General features: G+C 39.6%; 1 protein-coding gene across 1 annotated transcript in view; it reads right to left on the reverse strand.

Annotated features, from left to right (window-relative positions):
* LOC145416719 (lipase 3-like) overlaps positions 1-26,525 on the reverse strand; it is a 108,223-nt gene extending 81,698 nt beyond the window's left edge. Inside the window, exons 1-4 of the mRNA XM_080285649.1 lie at positions 26,464-26,525; positions 12,384-12,550; positions 12,099-12,258; positions 10,608-11,088 (exon numbers count right to left, since the gene is read on the reverse strand). Of these exons, the coding sequence (XP_080141775.1) occupies positions 10,608-11,088; positions 12,099-12,258; positions 12,384-12,550; positions 26,464-26,525 (870 nt within the window). The remainder of the gene's footprint in view (positions 1-10,607; positions 11,089-12,098; positions 12,259-12,383; positions 12,551-26,463) is intronic.
* Between the last annotated feature and the right edge of the window lie 275 nt (positions 26,526-26,800).

Consider the following 26,800-nt stretch of genomic DNA (forward strand, 5'->3'; position numbering starts at 1 on the left):
ACTTTAACTTAGCCTCGATTTTCGCTCTTTTGCTGTTTGTGTGTGTGTGTGTGTGTGTGTGTGTGTGTGTGTGTGTGTGTGTGTGTGTGTGTGTGTGTGTGTGTGTGTGTGTGTGTGTGTGTGTGTGTTTACGTATCTCACAGCAGAAATAGTCAGTGATACTACTTTACATGCTCTCCACTGAATTTCTTCGTGGCTGGTAACATATTCTAGTGTTTGTCTCTTGTTACAGCTCAGCATTGAAGACGGAGAAAGAGAGGGGGCAGTTTTAGGCCAAGTGAAAGTGAACATAGTATAGCAGTGAGGGGGCTATTGAAAGCTATAATAAACCTATCCTGTTTACAAAACCTCCCTTATGTAAAAAAAAAAAAAAAAAAAAGAAAATTGCTTTGAGATGACACGATAAAACTACAAAATGCGTCATCGGATTGAAGAGTTTAAGCACATGGGTTAACATTTTCTTGGATGGAGTTAACCGTCTCAAATAAAAGCTAAAAAAAAAAAAGACATTGTACTGAAATTGTAAAAATAAAAATGCTGGAAGGTAAAGGAAATTGAGATGGTGTGTGTGTGTGTGTGTGTGTGTGTGTGTGTGTGTGTGTGTGTGTGTGTGTGTGTGTGTGTGTGTGTGTGTACCCAGGGGTCGAACTGAAGGTCGTGGCTGAAAAGGCGAAGGAGATAATGACTCGCATGTACGAGACTAAAGACCAGGGTTAAGTAATGAGAGAGAGAGAGAGAGAGAGAGAGAGAGAGAGAGAGAGAGAGAGAGAGAGTTATGTACTGCGGGGGAACTGAATCTGAGGTTGATTTTGTGACTTACAGAGTGATTGTACCCTTTTGACTCCAGTTTGGGCTAAAATCCTTTCCATCTTGAATGCTGAATTCTAACAATAGATTAACACTAGAAATATGATGCTAGTAGAGAAAAAGTGCTATGAAGCAAATGTAGACCCGTAGCATTTTCTTTACCTACTGACCAACGCGAAATAAGTTGCAAAGGACAAAATCTGGGCCAAGTCAAGAGGAAAGAACTATAGTTATGAGAATCGTCTTTCATGGAATCCTTAGTTTACCTTAAAGTGAAGAAATCTCCATTCTAGAGACACAAATCGATTGTTGTGGCTCGTCTTGTAGAGTGGAAGAATTTTTAAAAAATCATACAGATGTGCAGTCGACAGCAGAATTTCCCTTCACGTTTCTCTGTATGATATTTGTCTGTGATCTGGTAACACTATATGGTAGTCTGTTAATGAATGTGCTTTGAATAACTGCATATATAATTATTCACTGACTGGCTTGGAATAAATTTCTTGCATATAACAGAGTGGCAGATTCGTATCATACATGGAAACATGAAACGAATTTGTACTGTCGATTTTACGAATGCATATATTTTCCCTTGTGCCATGGACAGGCATAAATCTAACCCTTCCTATTTTTCTAGAGGCTGTGTACATACATCTTAACCACTTTGTGGAACAGTATATAAAATTTCTAGCAAAACTCGTATTAAAACTCAGGTACAGTACATGTAGCAAAAACACAGAAGGCAATACTAGCGCAGTCAAAGCTTAAAGAACTGGCCATTAGTACAAAGGTTAAGCTGACAGATACCAGGAAGGAACATACAGACAATGCTGTTCCTTCCGGTTATCATTAATTCCAACATTATCATATCTATGCTTGTTGTTATAGAGTGAAGGACACCTTCATGTAGTGGCACCGATATTACTAGGCGTATTAACTGCCTGGTTAGACAAACGTCCCTCATCTACTTCCTTCTCCCCTGAAAAGTGGATGGTGGCTGCAAGGGAAGGACATCTTTAGCCTGCAGTCCACCGGGTCACATTTAACAGCTCTCGTGCTTGGATTTAGTAGTGATCCATTTAATTACTGTTCTCTTTAGATAGTTGTGAAAACTGGGTCTATCATCATTCTTTCCAGTCTACAGAAATTTGGCATGTTAGATATTAAATTGTTAAGCTTTGTGACTAACAGTTCGGCTTTCAGTATTGCTTTCACTCCATCCTTATTTCTTCCCACCCTTTATTTTTTCTCTCCTTTATGCCTTCCGTCCATTTATCCTTCAACTTCTCTTCCTTTCTTCAGTCCTGTCTTCCTTCCTTCCATTCTATCTTCCTTCCGTCATTCCGACCTTCATTTCATCTTTCCTTTCATTTGTGTTCCGCCTAACCTTTTGTCCTTCCTTGTATCTGTCCCTACTTTCTCTTTCGATTTTACTCTCCTTCTTTCCTCTATTTCAAGTCTTCCTTCCTTCCTTCCTTCCTTCTTTACTTCCGTGCATCTCTTTTTCCTAAATTCCTCTTCATCCTCTTCCTTCACTTCCTTTCCTTCCTTCCTTCCTTCCTTCCTTTCTTTCTTCCTTCCCACTGTCTTCCCACTGGCACCCCCCTCTCTTTGCGTCCTTCCCTCCCTCTTCCCTCTCCTTAATTTCTTCCTTTCTTCCTTACCTATTTCCTTCCCTCTTTTCTTACGTCCTTCCCTCCACCTTTTCAAACGTAGTTTCACTCACATCCCCCATTTCTCTTTCCTTCACCTCTTTTACCTTTAATAATGGACATTCACTTAACAATTAAAAAAAATACTTGTCCTATACTAGATCATGAGAACCGTAATCCTGGGAGTCGCTAAAGTCTACGGGGTAAAATGCTCTGCCTCCGAAAATCCTTAGGGAGGGACCAACAGACATGGCCGTTCCAAAATATTCTCCCGAATCTAAAAACATGCTTCAAAACAAACCCTCAGGACACAAACCATGCCCTCAAAATATAAACCACACCTACTGTTACACCACCACTACTATTAACTCATACTACTACTGTCAGACTACTGCGACTGTTAACCCACCCCTACTGTTAAGCCACTACTACTGTACTATTCAACCTCTATTACTGTTAAGCCACACCATCTACTACTGTTAAACCACACCCACCACTGTTATTAAGCCACTCCCACTACTACCGTTCAACCACACCCACTACTACCATTAAACCACTTCTACTGTTAACCCACTACAGTTTTAAACCACATCACTGCTACTGTTAAACCACACCCACTTCTGTTAAACCATTACTGCTGGAAGGCCAATGTTACTACTACTGCTAAGCTTCTTATAATGTTAACCCATTCCAATTCTGCAGCTAAACCATACCTATATTTCGTTCTCACATGCTTACTCATTCTACCCACACACGTCTCTCTCTCTCTCTCTCTCTCTCTCTCTCTCTCTCTCTCTCTCACACACACACACACACACACACACACACACACACACACACACACACACACACACACACACACACACACACACACTGCCATATAGGAAACACTAGCATCCCTGATAAGATGATATAAACTTGTGCTCCTTGCTTCAATATACATTGGAGAGAGAGAGAGAGAGAGAGAGAGAGAGAGTGAGAGTAAAAGAGCAGGTGTATATGTAGACTGATTTATTGACTGACAGACAGAGAGAAAGAAAGAGGCAAAGCAAAAGACCACACTCTGACCTTGATCTCTCTCTCAACAAAAGGAGGATGGCAATACAATATCCAAGAAGGAATCAAGGAAGTAGTGGACAGCCAGCCAGTAGTTTATCCATTATGTGTTCTGGTACTTTGACATTCAGGAAGACATTCACCTTTATACCTTGTGGGAAAGAACGAACCTTAAAAACGTGTTGACGTCACTACTACCTGATTCAGATGTAGCTTTAGACATGCATGATAATACGCACACACACACACACACACACACACACACACACACTATACAAAATAAATGAGAGGGATATGGATATTTATACACATACTACAATGATATCCAGTGATTTTTTCAGGCAATTTACACAAACAAAATACGAAGCTAAATAATAAGAAAAATAAACTAACGCTATAGCAGTATGTTAATAAGAAAAAAAAAAATCATGGGTATAAAGCGACGCATTAGTATCTTCTCAATGTCGTCTGGCCAAGGAAATCTATTCATAAAAGTACAAAATAGGTAACATGAGCAATAAACAGATACAGAGAAAATCCCACACCACAGGTACAGCATTATTCCACTACCAGACGATGCAGGAAATGGCAGACACTTGTAACCTGTGCCCAGTGACGTTAAGCCAAAAGAATCCTTCAATATAAAATACAAAAACATATAATTAAATACATAAACAAGTCCACGCTTTCTTATTTTGCTATCTCGTATGCAAAAGGGTACAGGAAACTGCAAACACGTGTAACCATCTTGAATCCAATAACGTTTAGCTGACGAGGAGACTATGCTTGATGGCTCTGTGTACCCCGATTGGAGCAAAGCAGCTGCGGCGTTCACCCAGGAGTAAAGCCTCCTCACTCTTCCCTGCACCTCGCCGTGGGAAGGACCCGGATCCGACCCTAGTAGGGTGATGTCTTCTACATGAGGGTGCCGCTTCCCTGCACGGAGTATGTACTGCACTGTATATGAAGGATGCCCCCATAGAGACTATTACTTGCCTACGGTCGATAGTTCTGCTCGGCCTGACAGACCGGGTTTGGGCGAAACAAAAAATCAATTCTATTAGCTAGGAAAACCGCCAATTGCATCACATCCACATTTCACCGTTATTACCAATCGCTAGAATCAGGTGACATTTTCGCAGTATCCATTTCCTGATATTTTTCTTGTATCCTCGCTCCTTAATATTCTACCTATATCCTGTGTTATTGTACTTGGGGCCTCTTTGCTAATGACACACTAGGACCCACCTCGCTCTGGAATTAGGGCTACTTTTACTCAACGTCAGCTTCCTGAGTTTTATTATTACCGGTATTATTATTCTTGCTACATCTAGATGATATTAGTGGTTTAGGAAAGGTCTCTCGTATGGAAATTGGTACTAAACACTATATTTATATTAGTGTCTATCCTTCATCATATACCCGTTTCCTACTCCTACTGTCACACCCACGCCCACACCAGCAATAGAGCGCTATTTACAACCCACCCTATATAACTTCTTCATTTCGAAAAAATCACTCCAAAGCGATTTTTAAAAAATGGAGATTATTGGCTACTTTTGCCTAAATTTCACTTTTTGGTGCCGTTTTATTTATTCCTGCTGCTTCTAGACGATTTTAGTTAACTTAAGAAAAGCCTCTCTTATTGAATAGGCTACTGAATAATACAAGACCGTCCGTAAATAGCGCTCGCTTCACTAGAAACTCGCCTGGTTGTATCTCATGTGTTGTGGGGGACGGCTCAGTCTGCTGGTGTAGCAATGTGAATTAGAAATGAATAAATAATGGTACCCAGACTCTGATAACGCTGACTGGGCCATCCCCGCAACGCAGGAGAATTCACCTGCTAGTTCTAGAGGAGCGTAATGTATGTACCACCCTGTAGGCCTATCATTACACGGTACAACACCTGTTCGACAATTCTCTCCTAAGATGAATAAATTTTTTTGAGTATATTAGGATAGTTCTGCTCAGTTTCTACATCCTTACGTACTCTATTGCATCCATTATTATTATTATTATTATTATTATTATTATTTTACCTTTAAAATTGTTTAACTTGCGAAAATAAAATGTTCTTATATGGAAGGGGTTAATGAATGCTACGTCTAATTCGTTCAGTTTGGAAAGTCTCCCCTAAGCTGGGTAAAATCGTCTGCTTATAACAACAGTAATACAGAATGACTCATATATAACTCTTCTCCCACTCCGGCGGGCGTCAACAGTGTCTATCCTGCGTCATTAATTCATTTCCAACTCCCACTGTCGCACCCACGCCCACACCAGCAGATTTAGCCGTTCCGCAACACTTAAGATATCGCCAGGTAAGTCTTTGGTGGAGCTCAACGACTTAATCTATGTACACTGCAAGTAGCCCACAACAAAATTATACCTAGTCACTGAAAAAAAAAAAAAATCTAGTTTGTATGTGTGTTATTTACCTGTCCTAGGCTTATTAGTTACGTGTGTGACCTTCACCCCATTTCGTCCACGAAAGGTTGATCCCAAACTCAATATCATTTGACTGTAGCAAAAACGAAATATATTGAAAGTCATCATGGGAAAGGATTTGATATATAATCGGTGGGGCGCTCACCATCCACTTACTCAGTGTGGCGCAACCTTCAAGTGACTAAACTGAGTGACAAGCTAGATGGTCTCCAGTACTCCAGGAAGCCATTTAACCTGTCTGGAGAAGATATCGTGATAATATAGGAGTACATCTGATACTCTTGGTGTTAGTAGTTCATCGACTCTTGGAAAACATAGGCCCAGCCATCCTTATATTGGATTCCTCTCTCTCTCTCTCTCTCTCTCTCTCTCTCTCTCTCTCTCTCTCTCTCTCTCTCTCTCTCTCTCTCTCTCTCTCTCTCTCTCTGACGCATACACACAGACTAACACTAACATATACACACGCGCGCACATACATACATACAGTACATACATACATTCATTCATTCATACAGAGAAAGAGAGAGAGAGAGTTCGTCACCCTCTCATGAAATACCCCGCCCACCACGGCCAAACAGGACACTGTCCCCCCCCCAAATTGGCCATATCTTAGCACATTCCTCGCCCACTTCTTTCCACACTCCTTGGCCCCGGATTCACGAAGAATCTTAGGCAGTTCTTACCATAATTAAGTCTATATATTCCATCCATCCACCCATCAGTCAATCATCCATCTATCCATTCATCCATCCAGCCATCCATTCATCCACCCTTCCACCCATTCATCCACCCACCCATCCATCCATTCAACCATCCATCCATCCACCCATCCATCTGTTATCCACTTTTTTTCTTGTCCCATCAGGAGTGTAGAAGCCCGAGGTTAGGCTACTGTTTCCCGACATTTAAGGCTTCGGTGACCAGCCTTACTCGCCCCTCTGGCATTATGTATGATGTAATATCCAGCCACACCTCCATAAACCTTACAGGCTCAATATTGCTGGTGCTCTTTAACCCACTGAGCCATCACTCATTAGTTGGTTCCATGGTTACCACCGAACGTAGTGAATGGCTGAGTTATGAAATACTGAGCCATACACTAAGTGGCATAGGAGGCTCCTTAGCACCTCTTCCTTAGCGATTTAGTCTGCATGTATCTTAGCATTCTTTTCAATGTACGTTACTTATATCGCTTCGGTATATGCATATTTTACATCAGTACCATCGTTGCCAGAAATCGTCCATTCTTTCATATTTTGTAATTTATGTTTATCGAGAGTTTTTACCTTTTGTCTTCTCTCCTCATTTCTGAGGCGGTAGCTCAGTCGGTAGAGAAGTGGCCTGCGGTCCTACCGGACCCAGGTTCAAATCCTCGCTGGGGCAGGGAACAGTTTAAGGACTTGAATTTAATAAAAACAGACTTCACTGATCTACAAGAAGACCTGCCGACATGTCGTAAAAATACCCCAGCTAATATCAACACACCAGTCCCGTATGAGACAGCCCTAGCATGTATTCAGTATGGATGGTGGGTGTTAGCGTTGAAGTGGTGACATGTAGAGGTGTATAGTATGAAGGAGGACTACTGGGCCTTGGAAGCAGGCTGTGAAGCCTATGCCCAGAGTCGAGTCGGACACATTATATATATATATATATATATATATATATATATATATATATATATATATATGTGTGTGTGTGTGTGTGTGTGTGTGTGTGTGTATAATTTTTTGAATTGTTTATATCGTGATGTGTTGAGATAGAAATATAAACAAAAGCAACTCAACACCTTTCATTCGATGACGCATTCTATATTTTTCAATTTTCAGCCAAGTTTATTAACTTAAGAATGCTTTTTTAACTGGAAGAGTTTGATACAACATTTATTAACATCTTAAAATACAAGCTTTCTCTGGAACTGTTCCAGGCAATAATAGAATAAAAAAAAAAACAGGAAAATAAAGTAAGAAAAATGAAATCAAAATTTCGTCATCGGTTTCAAGAGATTTGAACTAAAGACAGCTGGTAAATAATTTTGATTATATGAAGTTCTGTATAAAAATATTAAGATATATTTAAATATAAATAATGTACATGTACTGTACATAAATATAAGAAAATAAGTATAAATAAATGTAAATAACTCACTTATGAACACAAATGATTATAAATGTAAAGTAATAAAATGTCAGGAATAAATTATAAGTGAAATGAAGCAGAAATAGAATAAAACAAAAATCTCGTCATCGGACTGAAATGGTTCAGACAAAAAGTCTGAATTAGATCCCTGTACGCGCTTCCGCCCCTCCCCCCCCCATGGACGACGTGAGGAAGAAGCACTGACCTTTGTCTAGTTCCTGTTTGGCCGGTTCTCTCTCTCTCTCTCTCTGGGTTTGTGTGTGTGTGTGTGTGTGTGTGTGTGTGTGTGTGTGTGTGTGTGTGTGTGTGTGTGTGTGTGTGTGTGTGTGTGTTTCTTTCTCTAATCTTCGTGTTTTTCTGATCTTCCGCCCTTCGCGTTAGAGCGAGTCCTTGTCTTCCTGCTATAATCAAGACTTTTTGGGGGGAGGTTTGAATGATGACCCGTTGTGCTGAGTCACCGTTATCCATCTTGTGTGTGTGTGTGTGTGTGTGTGTGTGTGTGTGTGTGTGTGTGTGTGTGTGTGTGTGTGTGTGTGTGTGTGTCATCCTTTGAAGATCCTGTCTGAGTGAGTCCCTAGCTTCCTGTTATACTTGTTCTTATTTATTTTCTGGTTCTCCGTGACAAACGTTATACTGAATCGCTGTTATTCATCTCTCTCTCTCTCTCTCTCTCTCTCGTTTTATGGAGATCTTTGTACGGTACTGAATTATCCCGCTTAATATTTCGTTTTTTTTTTTTTTTTTTTTCACCCAATGGGGTTACTATTTGGGATGGTCTCTTCTTTATCTTGTTTATACATTACTGTTATGATTTATTCTTGTTTTTCATTTTATATTGGTCCTTTGTGCTGAATTCGCCTCTTTTTCCCTCGTGTTTTTCGTACCCTAAATATTTCCTCTGTACAGTAGTTTGGTGCCTGTTTTCCTTCCTATTTATTACGACTCCTGTTTTATTTTATTAACTGTTTTTATTTTTTAGATATTTCTTACGTTACGAAAGGCGCTGGCTCGATCAGTAGCATATTCGTCTTGCGATGCTGTTAAACCGCGGCGAATATTAAAAGTGGTTGCTGGAAGCTTGCCCTTTCACGTGTCTGCATGTGTCTGCACCCACTCAGTTCTACCAATAGCATATATAGACCTTAACGCACATCAGTAATCGCTGCCTTGATTATAAGTGGAGATGGCTCAGATTCAAATGACGTCACGTACAGTCGGCCACAGTGCTGGCTGTTACAGTCAGCGTTACAAACTCCAGTTCTCTGATATTCTCGAACCTGGTTTTTCGAATTATGGCCTCGAAGCGTCTCAGTCGTGAGAAAGTGAGAAGGTGTAGGGGAAGGAAGGGAGAGAGAGGTAAGGGGGGAGGAGAGGGAGGACAGAAACAGTAGAGGGTAAAATAGCATACAGTGAACCAATGTAAGATATAGCTTTTATATATAAGGTATGAAGTGCAATTAACGTAATTAGTGACAATGAGATATTACATGACATTCAAATTAACCAGTGTTTTGTAAAATTCCCTGTAACAGACTTTAATAATAGTGATAAACAAAGAAATGTTTCTTCTACAGAGCTTTCTTAACATTGCCACAAATGTTTGTCCGTAATAAAACCAAAATTTATGTTAACAGACGCACATAACAACATTCTGTTTTTTTCCTCTGTCCCATGATTGCATGAAATTCTTACTACCTGGTTAAGGTGGCCAGTGTAATAACTTTAATGTTAGCTATGGAGGTGAAAAGAGATGGCGGGTCTCGTTCACTGTTTGCCAGCATGGCTCAGGCAATATATAAATCTCAGTCAAAGTTGTTTATACTATAACATCAATAAAACAAGTATAATCGAGCAATTAATCCATACCCCTAATCGCTCTGCAACACAAGTTACTTTAAAGTATTGTATGAACACCATTTGATCGTAGCTTGAGGGAGTTCACCCCTCCCTGGTCATCTGGTAACAAGGTGAAAACGATCATTTTCATACTTAATAAAAGCCATTACCAACAACTGCTGTGTCCAAAAACGCTATGAAAGGCAGTATGAGTATGATGCAACTTTAACATCTAACCTAGAGTGTATAATACTAACTGTTATAACCGATATTTACGTATTGTCACGATAAACACGTTTCGTATTGACCAAATTGGCAACTGTGAACTGTCATCTTATCAAGAGAAATGTTATCTTTTTCACACTGATAAACATACCCACTCTTAACTTTATGAATGACTTTTGCTGTGCTACATAATTTTTCAAACATGTGTGAATTTATATCTATTTTGACATTGCTGCAGTATTTCTAAATAAAATCCGTTCATAACATTCCCCTTTTTATTACGTGTATGATTATACATGTAAATGATACTGATATGCAACAACCATTATATAAAGTTTATGGCAATAATGATAGAGGGATGTTAAAAAAAATAATAATTTATATTTCTTATTCATTACTTCATTACTAGTACTTTGTCTATCAGCCTTCCTTCTCAATCACCGCCCTGAGTCTGTCCAGCATGAAGGGGACGTGGTTGCGGACGATTTCAGCCTTCTGCCGGAACATTTCCCATTGCGCCCGAGTGTGAGCCATCAGTCGCTCTGGTGTTCGCTCGTTCTCCACTTCCCAGCAGTTGACAATGTTGGCCCAAATATTCTCGATGGGGTTCATATCGCACCCCTTGCTAGGCCAATCTAACAGCTGCAGGTCTTCTCTGGCCTCAAACCACTGTTGGACTCTGTGGGCAGTGTGTATCGGGCAGCGATCGTGGACAAATACAATGGGACCGGCAGGGAATGGTAGGGGCCGCTCCTGGAGAGAGGGAAGGAATAAATTATCCAAAATCTCTATATATTTATCTGCATTAAACCTCCCCTCAATCCTTGTCACGTCGCCCTTTCCGTGGATGGATAACCAGCCCCACACGTTGACGGTCACGTGTCCACTGCGCGCCTCCTCATATATGTGCCTGCGTTGAGATCTGTAATGAAAACAATACCAGCTATCATACTTTATCTTACTATGATATACAAGTAATCTAAAGATTGTTGTAACTTGTAATCATAGCGTACTACGAGGAATGATTACTTTTGATTCGTTAGAATAAATAGACCACTTTATTCATATTTTGTTGCGAGCATGGAGAAAAAGTGATCCCATATGAGATCTTTGAGATAAATAGATAGATGGATACATTAGTATCTGATTGCCACTGGGATGGAAGTGACACCCTAATGAACACTGAGTTAACACATCTGTAAAATATATAACGTTCCCTTCATGAGGTAATATAATCTTCGTTAAAGAGGTTAGACATCTCTAACAACATCACGAGTACCCTGATATGCAAAATTTGTGTTCAGTATCTCGTTTTGTAATGGTGCCACTTTATGGTGGACTAGTGGAGGGATGGGACAGAAGGGAGAGAGGGAAATGACTGGGAGAGAGAAACAAGTGAATGAAGAGAGGGATGGGAAGGAGGGAGAGGTGGTGGGGAGGGCGAGGGAAAGAAGAGGAGGGAAGACTTTGATCTCCGAGATTATGATAAGACTGTTCCAATAAATCACTCATTCCATATCTACTGGTGACGCATTAATTCATAATACGCTTAAATACCTATTAAAATGTAGTGATATTATAATTAAACCAACAGTATTTTCTCGAACGTTATACACTAGATATTTTGCAAACATGACTCATTGTGCTTGTGCACGCTGTGTGGTTATATAAGTAAACGTCATTTTGTTAGTACATGGTCATATGGTCCTGTATCATATAATATCTTTTTATGCATACCTTGTATTATTGGATCTCCATAAATGAATTTTATCATGGTTGGTGCTGCAGAAAGTCTTCTCGTCGGCGAACACCACACGTGACCAGAATTCAAGATCTTTTTCCACATGCTGACGAGCAAAGGCGAGCCTGGCTGCGCGGTGCTGGTTAGTGAGGCATTCCTTCACAGCCGGAACCCTGTGGTGTTTCACTGACCTGTGTAAGCGCCGTCGGACGGTCTCTGCTGACACGTTCAGCTGCAGCTGTTCACGGATCCTAACGGCGTTAGTAACTGGGTCGTCCTCCACAGCACGTTGTATAGCTGCGTCTTCATCTGGAGTTGTCACCTGTGAACGTGTTCTCCTTTCTGGAATGACTATAGACAATAACCGAAAATATTAGCTTTTAGCATATTTATTAAGGTTATTATAAATACGAATGATTTCATATCACAAGCATTATGATATAACAATATTTTTACATTAAACTAAATTTTCTAACCAAGGTCTGTTAGATCACCGGTTTCCTCATTCCTCTTGATCCACTTTGTCACCGTGGTAGGAGATACACCGACGCGCTGTGCAATGGTCCGAATGGAATAACCGATCTGGCCCGTCTTGTTGGAGTTGCCATGGTGCGAGCTGAGAAGTACTGTTTTCTCGCAATGCCTGAATCATCAGAATAACTCTGTTTAGCTGTGACTGGCTGGATCGAAGGATATCTGGAGATGTGATTGGCTGGTTTCACAGCAGCCATTTCCGTGTTTCCTATATTTAATCTTTATTAACCGTATTGCTACTACTATCTTTAGTTTATTATTATTATCTGGGTCATATGTTCTGTAGTAAACATTAAGAGTGGGTATGTTTATCAGTGTGAAAACGATAACATATCTCTTGATAAGATGACAGTTCACAGTTGCCAATTTGGTTAATACGAAACGTGTTTATCGTGACAATACGTAAATACCGGTTATAACAGTTAGTATTATACACTCTAGGTTAGATGTTAAAGTTGCATCATACTCATACTGCCTTTCATAGCGTTTTTGGACACAGCAGTTGTTGGTAATGGCTTTTATTAAGTATGAAAATGATCGTTTTCACCTTGTTACCAGATGACCAGGGAGGGGTGAACTCCCTCAAGCTACGATCAAATGGTGTTCATACAATACTTTAAAGTAACTTGTGTTGCAGAGCGATTAGGGGTATGGATTAATTGCTCGATTATACTTGTTTTATTGATGTTATAGTATAAACAACTTTGACTGAGATTTATATATTGCCTGAGCCATGCTGGCAAACAGTGAACGAGACCCGCCATCTCTTTTCACCTCCATAGCTAACATTAAAGTTATTACACTGGCCACCTTAACCAGGTAGTAAGAATTTCATGCAATCATGGGACAGAGGAAAAAAACAGAATGTTGTTATGTGCGTCTGTTACCATAAATTTTGGTTTTATTACGGACAAACATTTGTGGCAATGTTAAGAAAGCTCTGTAGAGTAAATGTTCTCTCAGAAACATTTCTTTATCGCTATTATTACGTGTGTTACAGGGAATTTTACAAAACACTGGTCAATTTGAATGTCATGTAATATCTCATTGTCACTAATTACGTTAATTGCACTTCATACCTTATATATAAAAGCTATATCTTACATTGGTTCACTGTATGCTATTTTACCCTCTACTGTTTCTGTCCTCCCTCTCCTCCCCCCTTACCTCTCTCTCCCTTCCTTCCCCTACACCTTCTCACTTTCTCACGACTGAGACGCTTCGAGGCCATAATTCGAAAAACCAGGTTCGAGAATATCAGAGAACTGGAGTTTGTAACGCTGACTGTAACAGCCAGCACTGTGGCCGACTGTACATAGAGCATAATGGCACAATACCAAAACGCTTGAGAGGTCCAGATTCAAGCATACATACTAAAATACCTTTACTGTTAAGTGCAAAGCCACACGCAGATCCCCGAAAGCCTTCGCAAGGATGTTTCTTTTCCTACTTAGAACAGCATTCAAGCTACAGTACGCGAGTTTCAGCCGGTAAACTTTCTCAAGCACTCAGACCTCTTCTCAGAATATTGAAAACTCCGCGGATTCTTGTTGCCCCATTACACTTAAGCATTTTATTTTACGTATATCTCCCATAACATACACCATAAACTTGAGGAAAAATGTTATAAAATGATTGCTTAAATGTCACGATGGAAAAATGCAAAAACGAGAGATGAAAAAAACATATACTTGGGATGGAAGAAGATTCAGAGTTCTATACCCATTACGACATTCTGCACTCTCAAAAAGTGTTTACAATTGGTGAAATATAGCAGTGGAAATAGCGCTCTGAACCTCCTCCCATCCCAAATGATCTCGTGTGTGTGTGTGTGTGTGTGTGTGTGTGTGTTTTCATCTCTGGGTACTGCACCTATTTCTCGTGTGTGTGTGTGTGTGTGTGTGTGTGTGTGTGTGTGTGTGTGTGTGTGTGTGTGTGTGTGTGTGTTTTCATCTCTGGTTTCTACACTTTTTTTTTTTTAATCTCTACATCTAAACAGTTATTTTTGAGTATGATTTTTTGTTTTCTAGTAAATACACCCATTTCATTATTTCGATTTTAACATGCATCATTCTTTCCACAAACACCCATCCCCCATTCATGCTTCGAACTGACTGCGGTCCTTATTCTCATCGTTTAAGGAAGCTCCCTAACACCATTTCCTAAGCGACTTATTTTATTTATTACACCTTTTTGTCCTCGTGTGTGTTGTATAAATCCTTCCAATATCGCCATACTCAGAATAAATAACGAAACGAAAAGGATATCAACCAGCCAAATCCAATAATAAGTCGCTAGGTAAGAGGTGTTGGGGAGCTTCCTGAACCGCAAGAATACGAGCCTACGACTATCCTTCCGGGAAGTAGGTCCGGTTCTGCAGTAGGCCTGATATGCACTGACGCGGATACAGAGACATTCCAGTTTTGGTGGCTCTCTGTATTCCTCAGCATCTTCATTCTGTGCTCTACTGACACCTTTTCCTGACTTTATTTCAGGTTTTCTCTTTGTTGTCTGTACTAAATTGGTCCGCTTTATGTATCTTGTTTCCTGTATCTAATGAAGTTCCTGTGTAGATCCGACATCTTTTTCTAGTCTTCTTCACTGTTATTTAAATTTACTTGTTTGTTCTAGTTTTTGTTTAATTGTCTACAGCGAGTCTTAATTCTTGAACTTAATTACTCGTCTTTTCCTCACTTCATGGAGTTCCTGTATAGATAAGCTTCTCTTCCTCATCATCTTGTATTAATCTATCTATCTGTCTACTGTATCTATATGTAGTCGGACACCTTAATCCGGGGAGGGGGGACCGCAAACAGATCACCTCCATGTCTTGTCCACCCACCTCCCCCAACTTACACTAAAACGATAAGTAGAAGAAAACATCCCCTGCGCTTTCTTGCTATCATTAATGTCATTTTCTGATGTTATGTCTATTGCTCAGTCTAAATTAGTCTTTTTTTTTCTTTTTATGTCTGGTGTTACTTTCTGATGCTGTATTTATTCCTTCAACTGAATGAGTCTCTTGATTGTTTTGGTGTCCTTCCTTTTGGGGTTCCTTCCTATACAAGTCTCTCTCTATTTCTTTATGATATGCAGTTATTTTTTGTTAGCCCTTTCAATCCAGTGGCATTTTTAAATTATATCTTGCTGTGATTTTATTCAACTTAGGAAAGACCTTATTAGTGAGGGTGTTTTGAAGGCTCTGTATAACCCCTCCAGTTCGAAAAATCTCTCCTCAAAAATCGTCTGAAGATAGCAAGAAACTCTGGAAAGTACGGTACGGTATTGGAGAGAAGAGGTTGACTTATGTTTATTTATTCATTGACTTATTTGTATTTTTTAAATTTATTAATGTTTTACCTTTTATTTGTCTTTTGAGCTTAAACAATCTTCGTTTTGCTTCTTGTTTCTTACATTGAGAAATTCTTGTTTGAGACGATCTTTATTTTCTTAATCATCTTTTACTTTTTATGCTTTACTATTATCTTTTATCAGCTGTTATTTCTTATTCTTTATTTCTTTTGTACTGAAATAGTACCCTTTATTTTTCATGTTTTTCTAACCCCACAACATTCCTGTTTGGAAGAATCTCCGTCTGAGCATTTTCTTTCATTATTTTCTTGCTACCCTTCCATGCTTATATTTACTTATTTATTAATTAATGCTTTGTACTGAATTAATTTGTTTTATATTCTTACAACCTTGAGGGATTCTTGTTTAGTCATCTTCTCCCATGATTTCCTCTTATCTTTATTTCCTGTTTTTACTTATCGTTTTATTATTAATCATTTTTTGCTTTGTATTTTTATTACTTTATGGGATTGCTGTTTAGGCATTTTTTTTCATAACTTCCTGTTATCGTTATTTACCGTTTTTTAATACTTCTCTCATAAATTCCTGTTACCTTTATGTACCGTATTTTTTCGTTAATACATTGTGTTGAATTAATCTTTTTTGTTTTATTATTATTATTATTATTATTATTATCTTACGGAAATCTTCTTTTGCCAGGTCGCTCCCTTCCTCCTTTCTTGTTTATACTTTGCTCTATCTTTTAATTATTGGTGTTTTCTTCTGGTTCTTTTTTCATCTTTTTGCACTGAACTACATTGTTTTATGCTTCGTTCATCATATGGAGTGGTGTTGGAGAGGGAGGCCTTCATGTGGTGGCACCGATATAATTAGAGGGTTCTGCTGCCTGGCTATGCACACGTCTCGTATTTGCTTTCCTATCCTCTGAAGTAAGGATGGTGGACTGCAGGCGAAGAGGAATTTAAGCCTTCAGTCCACCGGGTTTGGGATTGCTAATGAAGTTCCATTATTACGCGGGTCTCTCTCTCTCTCTCTCTCTCTCTCTCTCTCTCACATCCTTTCTTTTCTGGTTGTGTATATATATTTTATACCCAGTCCGTCCTATGTACCACTGTGCTGTGTTACTATTAATAACGGGGGCTTTTAACCCCTACACCGTGGGCTTGTTTACCAAGGACTTGCGTGTCCCGCGGGGTTATTTGGGCTCCGACAGACTCTCAAAAAATATTTGCCAAAAATCAGTTATTAGTCCTAGAATAATAAAATTACATATGCTTATGGCACATACCTTCAGCTTCCTCCTGGAATGATTGTTGAGCCTTCGTCGTTACCGTAGGACTTGTGGAGACCTCTGAAGTAGGGTAATTAAGTCTCCACTTTACACTTCCCGACAACCCGTAATATGATTACCACAGCCAGATACAAACACTATAAACACTATTCTACAATTTTCAAGTAGTTTGGGATCCATACTATAAAAAAAAAAAACACTGTGAAAGCAATGGAAATTACGAGCGCGTCTGATCGTCGCACTTGCCCTAGTTCGCTCTAGGCACTCTGTCATTTATTATTCATAAAACCCCTCACACTTTATATTTCTATTACTATATCACACTTATATATATCTGGAGTCTTTCTCCATAAGTTTCCTTCAGTCGTATTAGTTTATTGTCACTGAAGTCATTCAATTTTTCAGTCAGTAAAATACGTAGAGAGCCACGGATTAACTCTCACTGTTATAACATAAATTATTTGTACTCATATTCTTATATTACTAATTACTTACATTACTATTTACATTTTCTATTCTATTTTCAATATTTACCCTGCTATTTTACTTACACTATGTTTTTCACTGTCACTTTCAGTAAGATAAAATTATAATACATTGTTCAATCATATGAACTGAACATCCATTGCTTTCACCTGCTATTTACACATTATTTCCATATAATTCTGCTTCCACACTTGCACTGTTAGAACTGCTTCTGGCTGTGATAATCGAAGAAGCAGGTAACACAGAGGGGAACCTGGCACTCAGCGCACTGCCAAGAGGTGCGTTTATGCTCAGGTGTGCGGCGTGTGGTATGCGCACATACCTGACACCTGCGAATCGCAGCCTTCCTTTTCCCTGTGGCAGGCATTAGCTCAAGTCTGTGCCGATCCATATACGCCCTCTGCTCAAGTCGGTCGGGAAGTGTAACTGGATGGCGCCTTGGAGTTGCTGCTTGCACCCTACCATATCTTTCCAGCAGCTGCTGGACACAAGTCCTGGTGAACAACCTCAGGGAGAAGGACTTGGGTGGCTTTACCTTCATCTTGTACAGGATGAAGGCGTTCAGCATCGTCATATCTATGAGATGCAGAAAAACTTTCCTGTACCACCTAGTATTCTTCCTGAGGCAGTCGATCTCACCAATCATCATGTCGGACTTGTCCAACAGCCGCATGTTGATATTATAGTCCAACACAGCATCACGTTTCATCACAGGTTCGCCTGTCCTACGGTCGACCTTCCCACTGTCTCTCATCTCCCCCTTATGTACGGTGGTGAGCATGTGCACAACTCTCTTGTCATGTCACCGTATTGCCAGCATCTTCTCACACTTGCGTAGGTGCACGTCTCCTCGCTGCAAGGTTCCCGCCTCTGGGAATTTGGGGAAGTTGGCACGATTACTTTTCACAGTGCCGCAGGAGCCAATGCCGTGCTCAGAAAGGTATTTGGCAAGTTTCGGTGCTGTATAGTAGTTGTCTGTATACAGCACATGATTCCCACCAAAATACTTTTCTAGGAGCACTTTCACTACACAGCCTGAGAAGCCAAGGGGGTGAGTTTTATCGAGATCGAGAGTGCTGGCTGAATATATGACGAAGTCAAGGATGTACCCCGTCTTACAGTCGCACAGTACAAAGAACTTAATTCCAAAGCGATGGCGTTTGCTTGGAATGTACTGAACAAACCGAAGACGTCCTCTGAACAAAACCAAGGATTCATCAATGACAACCTTCTGAAATGGGTGGAAGAATGACATGAACTTATCCTTCATTCTGCTCAGAATCTCCCGGATCTTCCAGAGTGGGTCAGTTTGGGAAGGTACATCATTGTCGGCAAAGTGCAGGTTTCCCATGATGTTCCGGAAGCGATCTCTGGCCATGTACTTATTGAAGGTGGATGAGGGTAGTAAGGGGTCCATGGACCAGTATTCTTCCAACTCATGCTTCTTGGAGTGTGGCATAAGAAGCATGAGGGCAAAGAACACATACAGCTCCTGCACTCCCAGCATGGACCACTGTTGCATCTTGGCTGCACCTGTACCACTAGCAGCACGTTGTGATTCATACCTGTTGGTCTCATCACATATGTGCTGCATGACTTCGTCATCTAGGAAGGCCAAAAGGTAGTCGACACACTCAGCATTTTCGTCCATAGTGAAGGAAGGCTGAACTCCTGAGGAGCTCTCATCGAAAACAAGATTTTCGGGGACAAAATCTGACCCTTCCGTCCACGTGAAGGCGTCCAGGATTCCCTGTCGTGGCGGTGGAGGGCGGGTGGTGGTGGTGGTGGTGGAGGTTGGCTGTGAGGGAGGCTTATCTCTGTCAAGGTCACTCTCACTGACCCTAGGTTGCCGTACAGCACTAGCAGCCCTTACCCTACTAGCTACACTACTTTTCACTCTCTTAGATCTACCTCTACCTCTACGGCCTGCCTTCACTGTTGTTGCTGGTGGTGACTCCAACAACGAAGACTCCGGTGATAACTCAGCCGACGATGATGACGAGATGAGTAAAGCGGGGCTTGGGGAGCGGGGAGGTGAATGCACTCGTGACTCATGGCGGGCTGGGTCACGTAGGGGCATTGTTCTGGGGCTAACACGCCACTTTTTCACTCCCTTCCCAAATTCTTGTCCTTCCTGCACTAAAGGCTCCTTTCCCTTGGAGCTAGACACTGATTCACTTGTTGAAGTACTTGTTGTCGCTGTTTCTGGCGCGATAACCTCACCCGGCTCATCACACAATTCACCCGAATCGTCATAGTCACTGTCCATCATTATCATGGACAATTCTGCAAGTTCTCGTGCCACTGCAGAGTCAGTGAGGCCTTTCCTGCTTGCCTCAACACTTTTCTTTGGAGTAGAGGTCACGGGGCCCTTTGCAATGGGCGCAGAAGCGGCAGGAATGGTGGGGCACGAGTGCGACATGTTTTCTCTACAGTGGAGGACAAGGAACTAAATGCCGCGGCTTATCTGAGAAGGGAAGGGTTGACAATGACACTTTAGGCTGACTGCTGCTAACTTACAGGCTAATTTTTTATAGGTAGAAAATCTCGGCAATAAATAAAGAAATAGGTAGTTCCAGGTGAATGTAAATGTCAGTTAGGATTCTCCCTTCCTTTCTGATATATATATTTTTATTACAGACATCGATTACAAGGCATAAATCAAAGGGGAAATTACCGTGGTAATGTAGCGAATGAATGCACGTGAGGTTTTGTCAGGTGATAATTAGCCAATTTCTGGAGTATAACACTGTCACTTACCTGTTTCTTTTTTTGGTATATATTATTTGGTATAAATATAGGGCATAGGGCTTATTTCAATGGATGAAATCTGTGGCAAAATCAGGGGGAAATTTCCGTAGCGCAGCGCAGCGTGGGAGGTGAGAGGAGAGGGTAATGGAGGGCAGGTAGGGAGGGGAGTCACGAAGGGGGTAAAATCGCTAAAATGTCAACAATGGATGGGAGTACAGATGAGATTTGGAGTGCTGACTAGTGTTGGACATTGGCAGTACTGATAGATGATACAAGCCACCACTTGAGAGCCCGGGATAATTCAAAATAACACAGAATCACAAAAGTGACGCCCCGCGGTATGATCCATTGTGGCCGAGCGTCACGAAAGTGACGCCCCACGGTTAAGGGGTTAAGCACATCATCATCATCATCATCCCACCCCCTCTTCGTTCTTCTTCTTCTAACTCATCTTTTTCGTTGTTTCATATTTTTCCTCTCTTTTTCTTTCTTTATCTTCATCATCATCTCCTCTCCTCCTCATCATCATCATTATCATCATCATCATCTTCTTCTTCTTCTTCTTTGCCTTTTTTTTTTTATAATTTCTTCTTCTTCTCCTCACTATTTTCTTGTACGTTTATTTATGGCTCATTAACATAGCTTCCGTAAAATATATACAGGAACTAATGAGCCAAACGCAGGAATAAATCGCTAAGGAAGAGGTGTTAGGGAACCACCACCTTAGCTAACTAGAACACTGGATCTAGTTTCATTTCCTTACTGGGATCCTGTGTAGGTGGGTCTCTTTTCCTTCCTCAACACCTTTTATTTATTTATTTATTTTTCTATTTCTGGTTTCTTTATTATTTAGTTTTTTCTGGTTTATTTAATTTATTTTTTAGTTCTGGTTTATTTTTTTTTATTTTTTTTCTGGTTTATTTTTTTTTTTTTAGTTCTTGTTCTATATAGTTTTTTTTTTTTTTTTTACTGAATTAGTCTGGCTTATGTGTCTTGCTTTTGTTATCATTCACGTAGGAGGGTCTCTCTCTTCCTCTTCTCTTTTATATATATTTTGCTCCTTCCGTGTGTGTGTGTGTGTGTGTGTGTGTGTGTGTGTGATATTAGTGGTGCTGCATAGGGATGTGTCGTGTATTGCCTATGTGACGATTTTTTTTTTTTCTCTCTCTCTCTAGTATATGTATTTCTTTATTATTTACATTCAGTTTTCCTTACGTAGTTCCTCTATGGGTGTGTCTCTTTCTGATCCTCCTTTTTATACTTTTATTACCATTACTTTTTTACTTTATTTCTTCATTTATTTTTTATTAGTTTAACCTTCTATTGGGTCATGGTCTTCAATTGCTTTACTTTCTACTGGTCTGGCTTCCTCAGTTTCCTTTATTCTTATGTTCTCTATGTTTTTACTGAATCTCTCGTTATAAATGAAATTATTGTGCGTACTGAATTTACTTCATTTCTCAGCCTCTTCAGCCCAATGATGTGCTCTTTATTTAAATTTCTACTCACTTCAGATTAGGATTATTTTTAAAAGCCTCGAAGACATCATCTGCGCAAACTGATTAGAAAAAAAAAATTCCATTAATCCTTTCACAACTTAATCTCTCTCCTTCAACTGAATAATTTTTTCTGAACGTTACAAGAATATAAAAAAATAAAGTCACTGGATTGAAATGGTTAATTTATCGTTTCTCTCTCTCTCTCTCTAGACCTTATAGAGTGCGTGTTTAGGAGGGTGTTTCTTCCTCAACATTTTTTTTTCCTTGTTTTTTTTTTTGGCTTTATCTATTGTTTGCTCTTGGCTGCTGTCTTTAGTTTGTTTATTTATTTGTTTATGTAGGTATTTATTTCTTTATCTTTTACTCTTACCTTATTATATTCATATGTAGTTTTATTCATGTATTGTCCTTCTTTATTTCAATTATCTTTTTTAGTTGTCTAGCTTTATTATTTTTATTTACTCATGTTTCTATTTTCATTACATACTTTTTCTTGTATTAGTTTATTTTATTTACTTATTCTCCTTCCTTCCCTCCTTTTTTATTTTGTTATTTATATATTTTTTTGCCTACTGGGGAATACCTGTCTGGGCGGGTCCCTCCTCCTCAGCTTCTCCCCAATAATTTTGATGTCTTGGAACTTTTTGTAGCCCTCTTTTTTTTTACGTAGCTTTTTCTTTTTATTTTTTTTTACGTTACACTGTGCTTTACTTCTACCCTTTTCTTCTTCCCCGGTTCTTCCATTTTCTGCTCCTTCCTGTTCCTTATTTATTTCTTTACTCTTTGCACCTAGTTCCTCTCTGAATTGTTACCTCCTCCTTCTCTGTCTTCTTCCTCTGCTAACCTCCTTCTTCCTCCTTTGTCGTTCGTCTTTCTCCTCCACTACCTTCCTTCCTTTTTGTAATTTTTTTTCCCCCTCCACTACACTCCTTCTTCCTCTTATTTATTATTTCTTCTTCCTCCTCCACTGCCCTCCTTCCTGCTCTCTCTTTCTTCCACCTCCAATATCCTCCTGCTTCCTCCTCTTTCCTCCTCCTCCACTACTCGTCTTCCTCCTCCTCTACCCTACTCTTCCGGGATGGTCATGGAAAGGGGGGGATGGGATGGGCAGCTTTCTCCCGCTTCCAGGCGGCTCCATGGCTCGGTCGGTTTGGTTTGGCTGCGTGTTTGAGAGGACTCTTCTGAAATGGGTTCGAGCCCCACTGACTGCCACTGAGTTTGTAGGATGAACGCTCACAAGCAACAGTAAAAAAAAAAAAAAAAAAAAATCATCTCTCTACTACCATTATTTTCTGCTTCACCGTCTCTGCCTTGTATCTATCCTACCCTCCTCCTAATCCCCCTTCATGACTCTTCCCTTTTGACTCTTTCCTTGATGATTTGAGAGGGAATCTGAAGCCATAGCAGTAGGATTTCTAGATTTTTCGATATTTGGGGCATTTTGAAATCTTTATTATTATGTTTAAACAAGTGTAATGCATTTTATTGTCTTCACCACAACAGAGGTGAAATTCTCATAAAATTTTACATAAATCTTCACTATTTAGCAAGGCTTTATAAGATTCTGGTTTTAACTCATCTGGTCATGATTTTTTCTATTTTCTTTTTTAACTTCATCAAAGCATTTTTTGATACACATTTAGTTGGGTGTAACTATCACCTTCTGGGATCTTGATTTATCAACCTTTTCTTCCGGGAGTCACTTCGGTTTCGGTAATAGTAGTCTATACTATGGGAATTTTACGTTAAGTATTATACTTTTGTCTTTCCTTTGTGTTCCAACTTTCACATATTCTATTGTCATGTTTTGGGTATATCTGTGTCCAGTATTCCTCAGTCTTTCTGCTTCCTCACATATCAACTGAATGCTGTCATCATAAAACAGAATTTTCATTCATACTTTGAACACCTGTCCTTATTTGTTTTGTGATATCCCTTCCGTTTGTTTTATCTGCTTTGATTTCATCTGTCATTTTCAGGTTTCTAAATTTCGTCTTTTATCATCTTTTGTACCTTTCGCCTTTAGTCCACAGAAAGATGACACAGTATTTCTTTTTTCTTCTGAGCCCGCTCTCCTTCATCTCTTGTTATAGTTTCTTCTTAATCTATGATCCTTATGTCATGCTTTATCCATGGTTGTTCTTTCATTCCATTACATACATTTATTTTTCTATTATACACTCTTAAAGAGGGCTTTGTCTTCACCTTTAATCAAATTATTCATCAGTTCTAGAATTTCAACATTGTTTTCTGCCTTTATCTCACCATCCATAGAGTGAACATACCGTAGCTATATACTCTTGCAGTACCTTTGTATTTGTTGTATATTTTCTTTTGGTTATTTTTTCTCATTTATTATTCCTCTTTATTTTCATTGTTACCTGAATAAGGTCTTGATCTAATATATCTAGTATATTTTGTTTGTCGTCAATTTCTTTAAATGTCATAATTTTATCATTCACTAGTACAATGTCACACGGTTCTGCACTCCTCTCCCCCATGTATATGTTCCTTGGCGATTTGGGTTGTCATTTAATATACTGTTATTTTATTCTTTCATTTTCACTCTGTGACTGTTCAGGAATAAAGTCACCATATCCACTCATATCACCCAATAACCAAGACATATGCCATACTATTTTTTTTTTTTCAACAATTTTACAAATTTCTATTTTCTTAGACTACTCTTGAGTTGCATCCACAACTGATAAGGAAACTAAAATGATTTCTACGGGTGCTTCCTCAGTTTTTCCTTGAACAAGCAACAAATCTCTGTATTTACTGAACTGATTTTCCCCAAACTGAAAGGACAACTTTTTCTACACAACAAAAGACCTCCTCCTTCATCATCTGTAAAACTTTTCATACCGTAGTCCATCTAACACATATTTTCACTTGTCTTTAGTTTCTCTATTTTCAACTGTGTTTTAGTGATGCAAAATACATCACTCACTAACTCTTGTTTCCAACTCATGTAGCTATTTTTGCCTATTCTTGTGCGTTTATTAATTTCAATTTTACATGTTTTTCTTCAAAATTTGCATTACTTACACTACCAAGATGTTGATTTTTACTGTTATTTAACTGTTATTTTCTGTGGTTTCATCAATACTTCCTGTTTGATCATTTATTGTCTCATAGTCATTTTCTTGTTTCCGTCTTTCTTATATCTGGTGACATCTCTTTTTTTTTCACTGGATCAGTTTAGTTTCTGAACTTTCTTGCATGCCCTATCACTGCTTGTTTTTTATTTTCATTTTTACAAGCACAGGTGTAGTCTTGTTGCTAGATTTCTTTCCCAATCTTATCACTTTCTCCAACTCAGTATCCTCCAACGTTAAGCTGTTCTGAATCATATAATTACATTTTTCAGTCCCTTCCCTTTCCTTTTCTGTGGCAGTGTCTTCCTCAGTTTCACTCAGATTAAACATCACTACATTATTCTTCCATCTTTCATTATGTTCTTTCTCAGCAACGTTTTCACTGCTGTGTATGTCACTCCTTTCATTAAATCATCCCTGTTCGTTTGTGCTGCATCTTCCAACTACTCAATTCTTGCCACAGCTTTCATAAATCTCTCTGCATAATCGGCCCTGTAAAACCACTAACTCAAAGACATACGGTACGGTCACCCCTACGGGATTATGACGTCTGGCTACAGATAGTCAAATGATCGGTGATTTACACCTTATAATGAACCACATAAGCTATTGAAAATTTTGTAAAACTGTATCATTCAACCCGCACTTTGTCACACCGTGTGTGGAACCATTTCTTACACAGGTCAGTTCTGTGCATAATCGTTTTCTTTCACCTTCTTGTGGCACTGGCCTACTCCACATTCACTGTTGCACTTTTCACGTTTGTGCAGTATTTAATGCTACAGTTTTTATTGGTGCTGACGAGGATAATGTTACAGTTCTTCCACACACTTCATTTTTTTCTCTCCGTCTCTCTTGTGGACCTGTCGTTATTTCTTTTGGTTTAATGGAGGCCGCCATCTCACTCATCCTTGCCCCTAACTTAAGATCAGGAGCAAGCACCTTTACCTCTCCAGCCAGTACCTCAGACCTCCAGTGGCGTTTTTACTGATCCACTTCCGCCACCGTTGCCACCATATTGTGTGGTTCTTGCCACAACCACAATTATGCTGGCAGACACATCGGTGTAGGGCACAAAAACAAAGAAGTGTAGGCTACAGCTTCACATTTCTTGCCACCGAGTCCGCCTGTCTCATAAAATAAACAAACAAAAAAGCATCGGGATGCGCGTCGTGGCCAAAATATCAACAAAGGCAACAACACTTACTACACTGGAAAGTGATTTTTTTTTTTTCTTTTTTTATGTGTCCGACTCTGGGCATAGGCTTCATAGCCTGCTATCAAGGCCCAGCAGTCCTTCTACATACCATACACCTCTACATGTCACCACTTCGGCGCTAACACCCACCGTCCATATTGAATACATGCTAGGGCTGTCTCATACTGGACTGGTGTATTGGTATTAGCGGGGGTATTTTTACGACATGTCGGCGGGTCTTCTGGTAGATCAGTAAAGCCTGATTTAATGAAATTCAAATCCTTAAACTGTTCCCTGCCCCAGCCGGGATTCGAACCTGGGTCCGTTAGGACTACAGGCCACCTCTCTACCGATTGAGCCACCGCCTTCCGCAAACGACAATACCTCAAAAATATTTCTGGATCCATCCCTGCGGATTCCACAGCTCCGATACCTCCATTCGCCATCGCATACACAATAAAATTATTCAGTGGTAAACGAAGTATTTGCGCCGAAAAATTCATAGAGAAGATCCCTCTAAGTTGGCATGAAATAAATAAATAAAAGAGAATGATATGTGAATTTTGGAGATGAAACGATATTTACCAATATGAGTACAGTAGCTGCTGGCCTCTGAGTTGATGTTTGGTCTTACAAAGTAAAATAATAATCAGTTATACCTCAATGTTTTAGTTGTATTAAGTGGATAAGTGCGATAAAACAAAACAAAATCACATTAATA

This window comes from Coenobita brevimanus, chromosome 107 (assembly GCF_032717465.1).
Source record: "Coenobita brevimanus isolate Jiangsu-jjx chromosome 107, ASM3271746v2, whole genome shotgun sequence".
In the NCBI taxonomy this organism is placed as follows: Eukaryota; Metazoa; Arthropoda; class Malacostraca; order Decapoda; family Coenobitidae; genus Coenobita; species Coenobita brevimanus.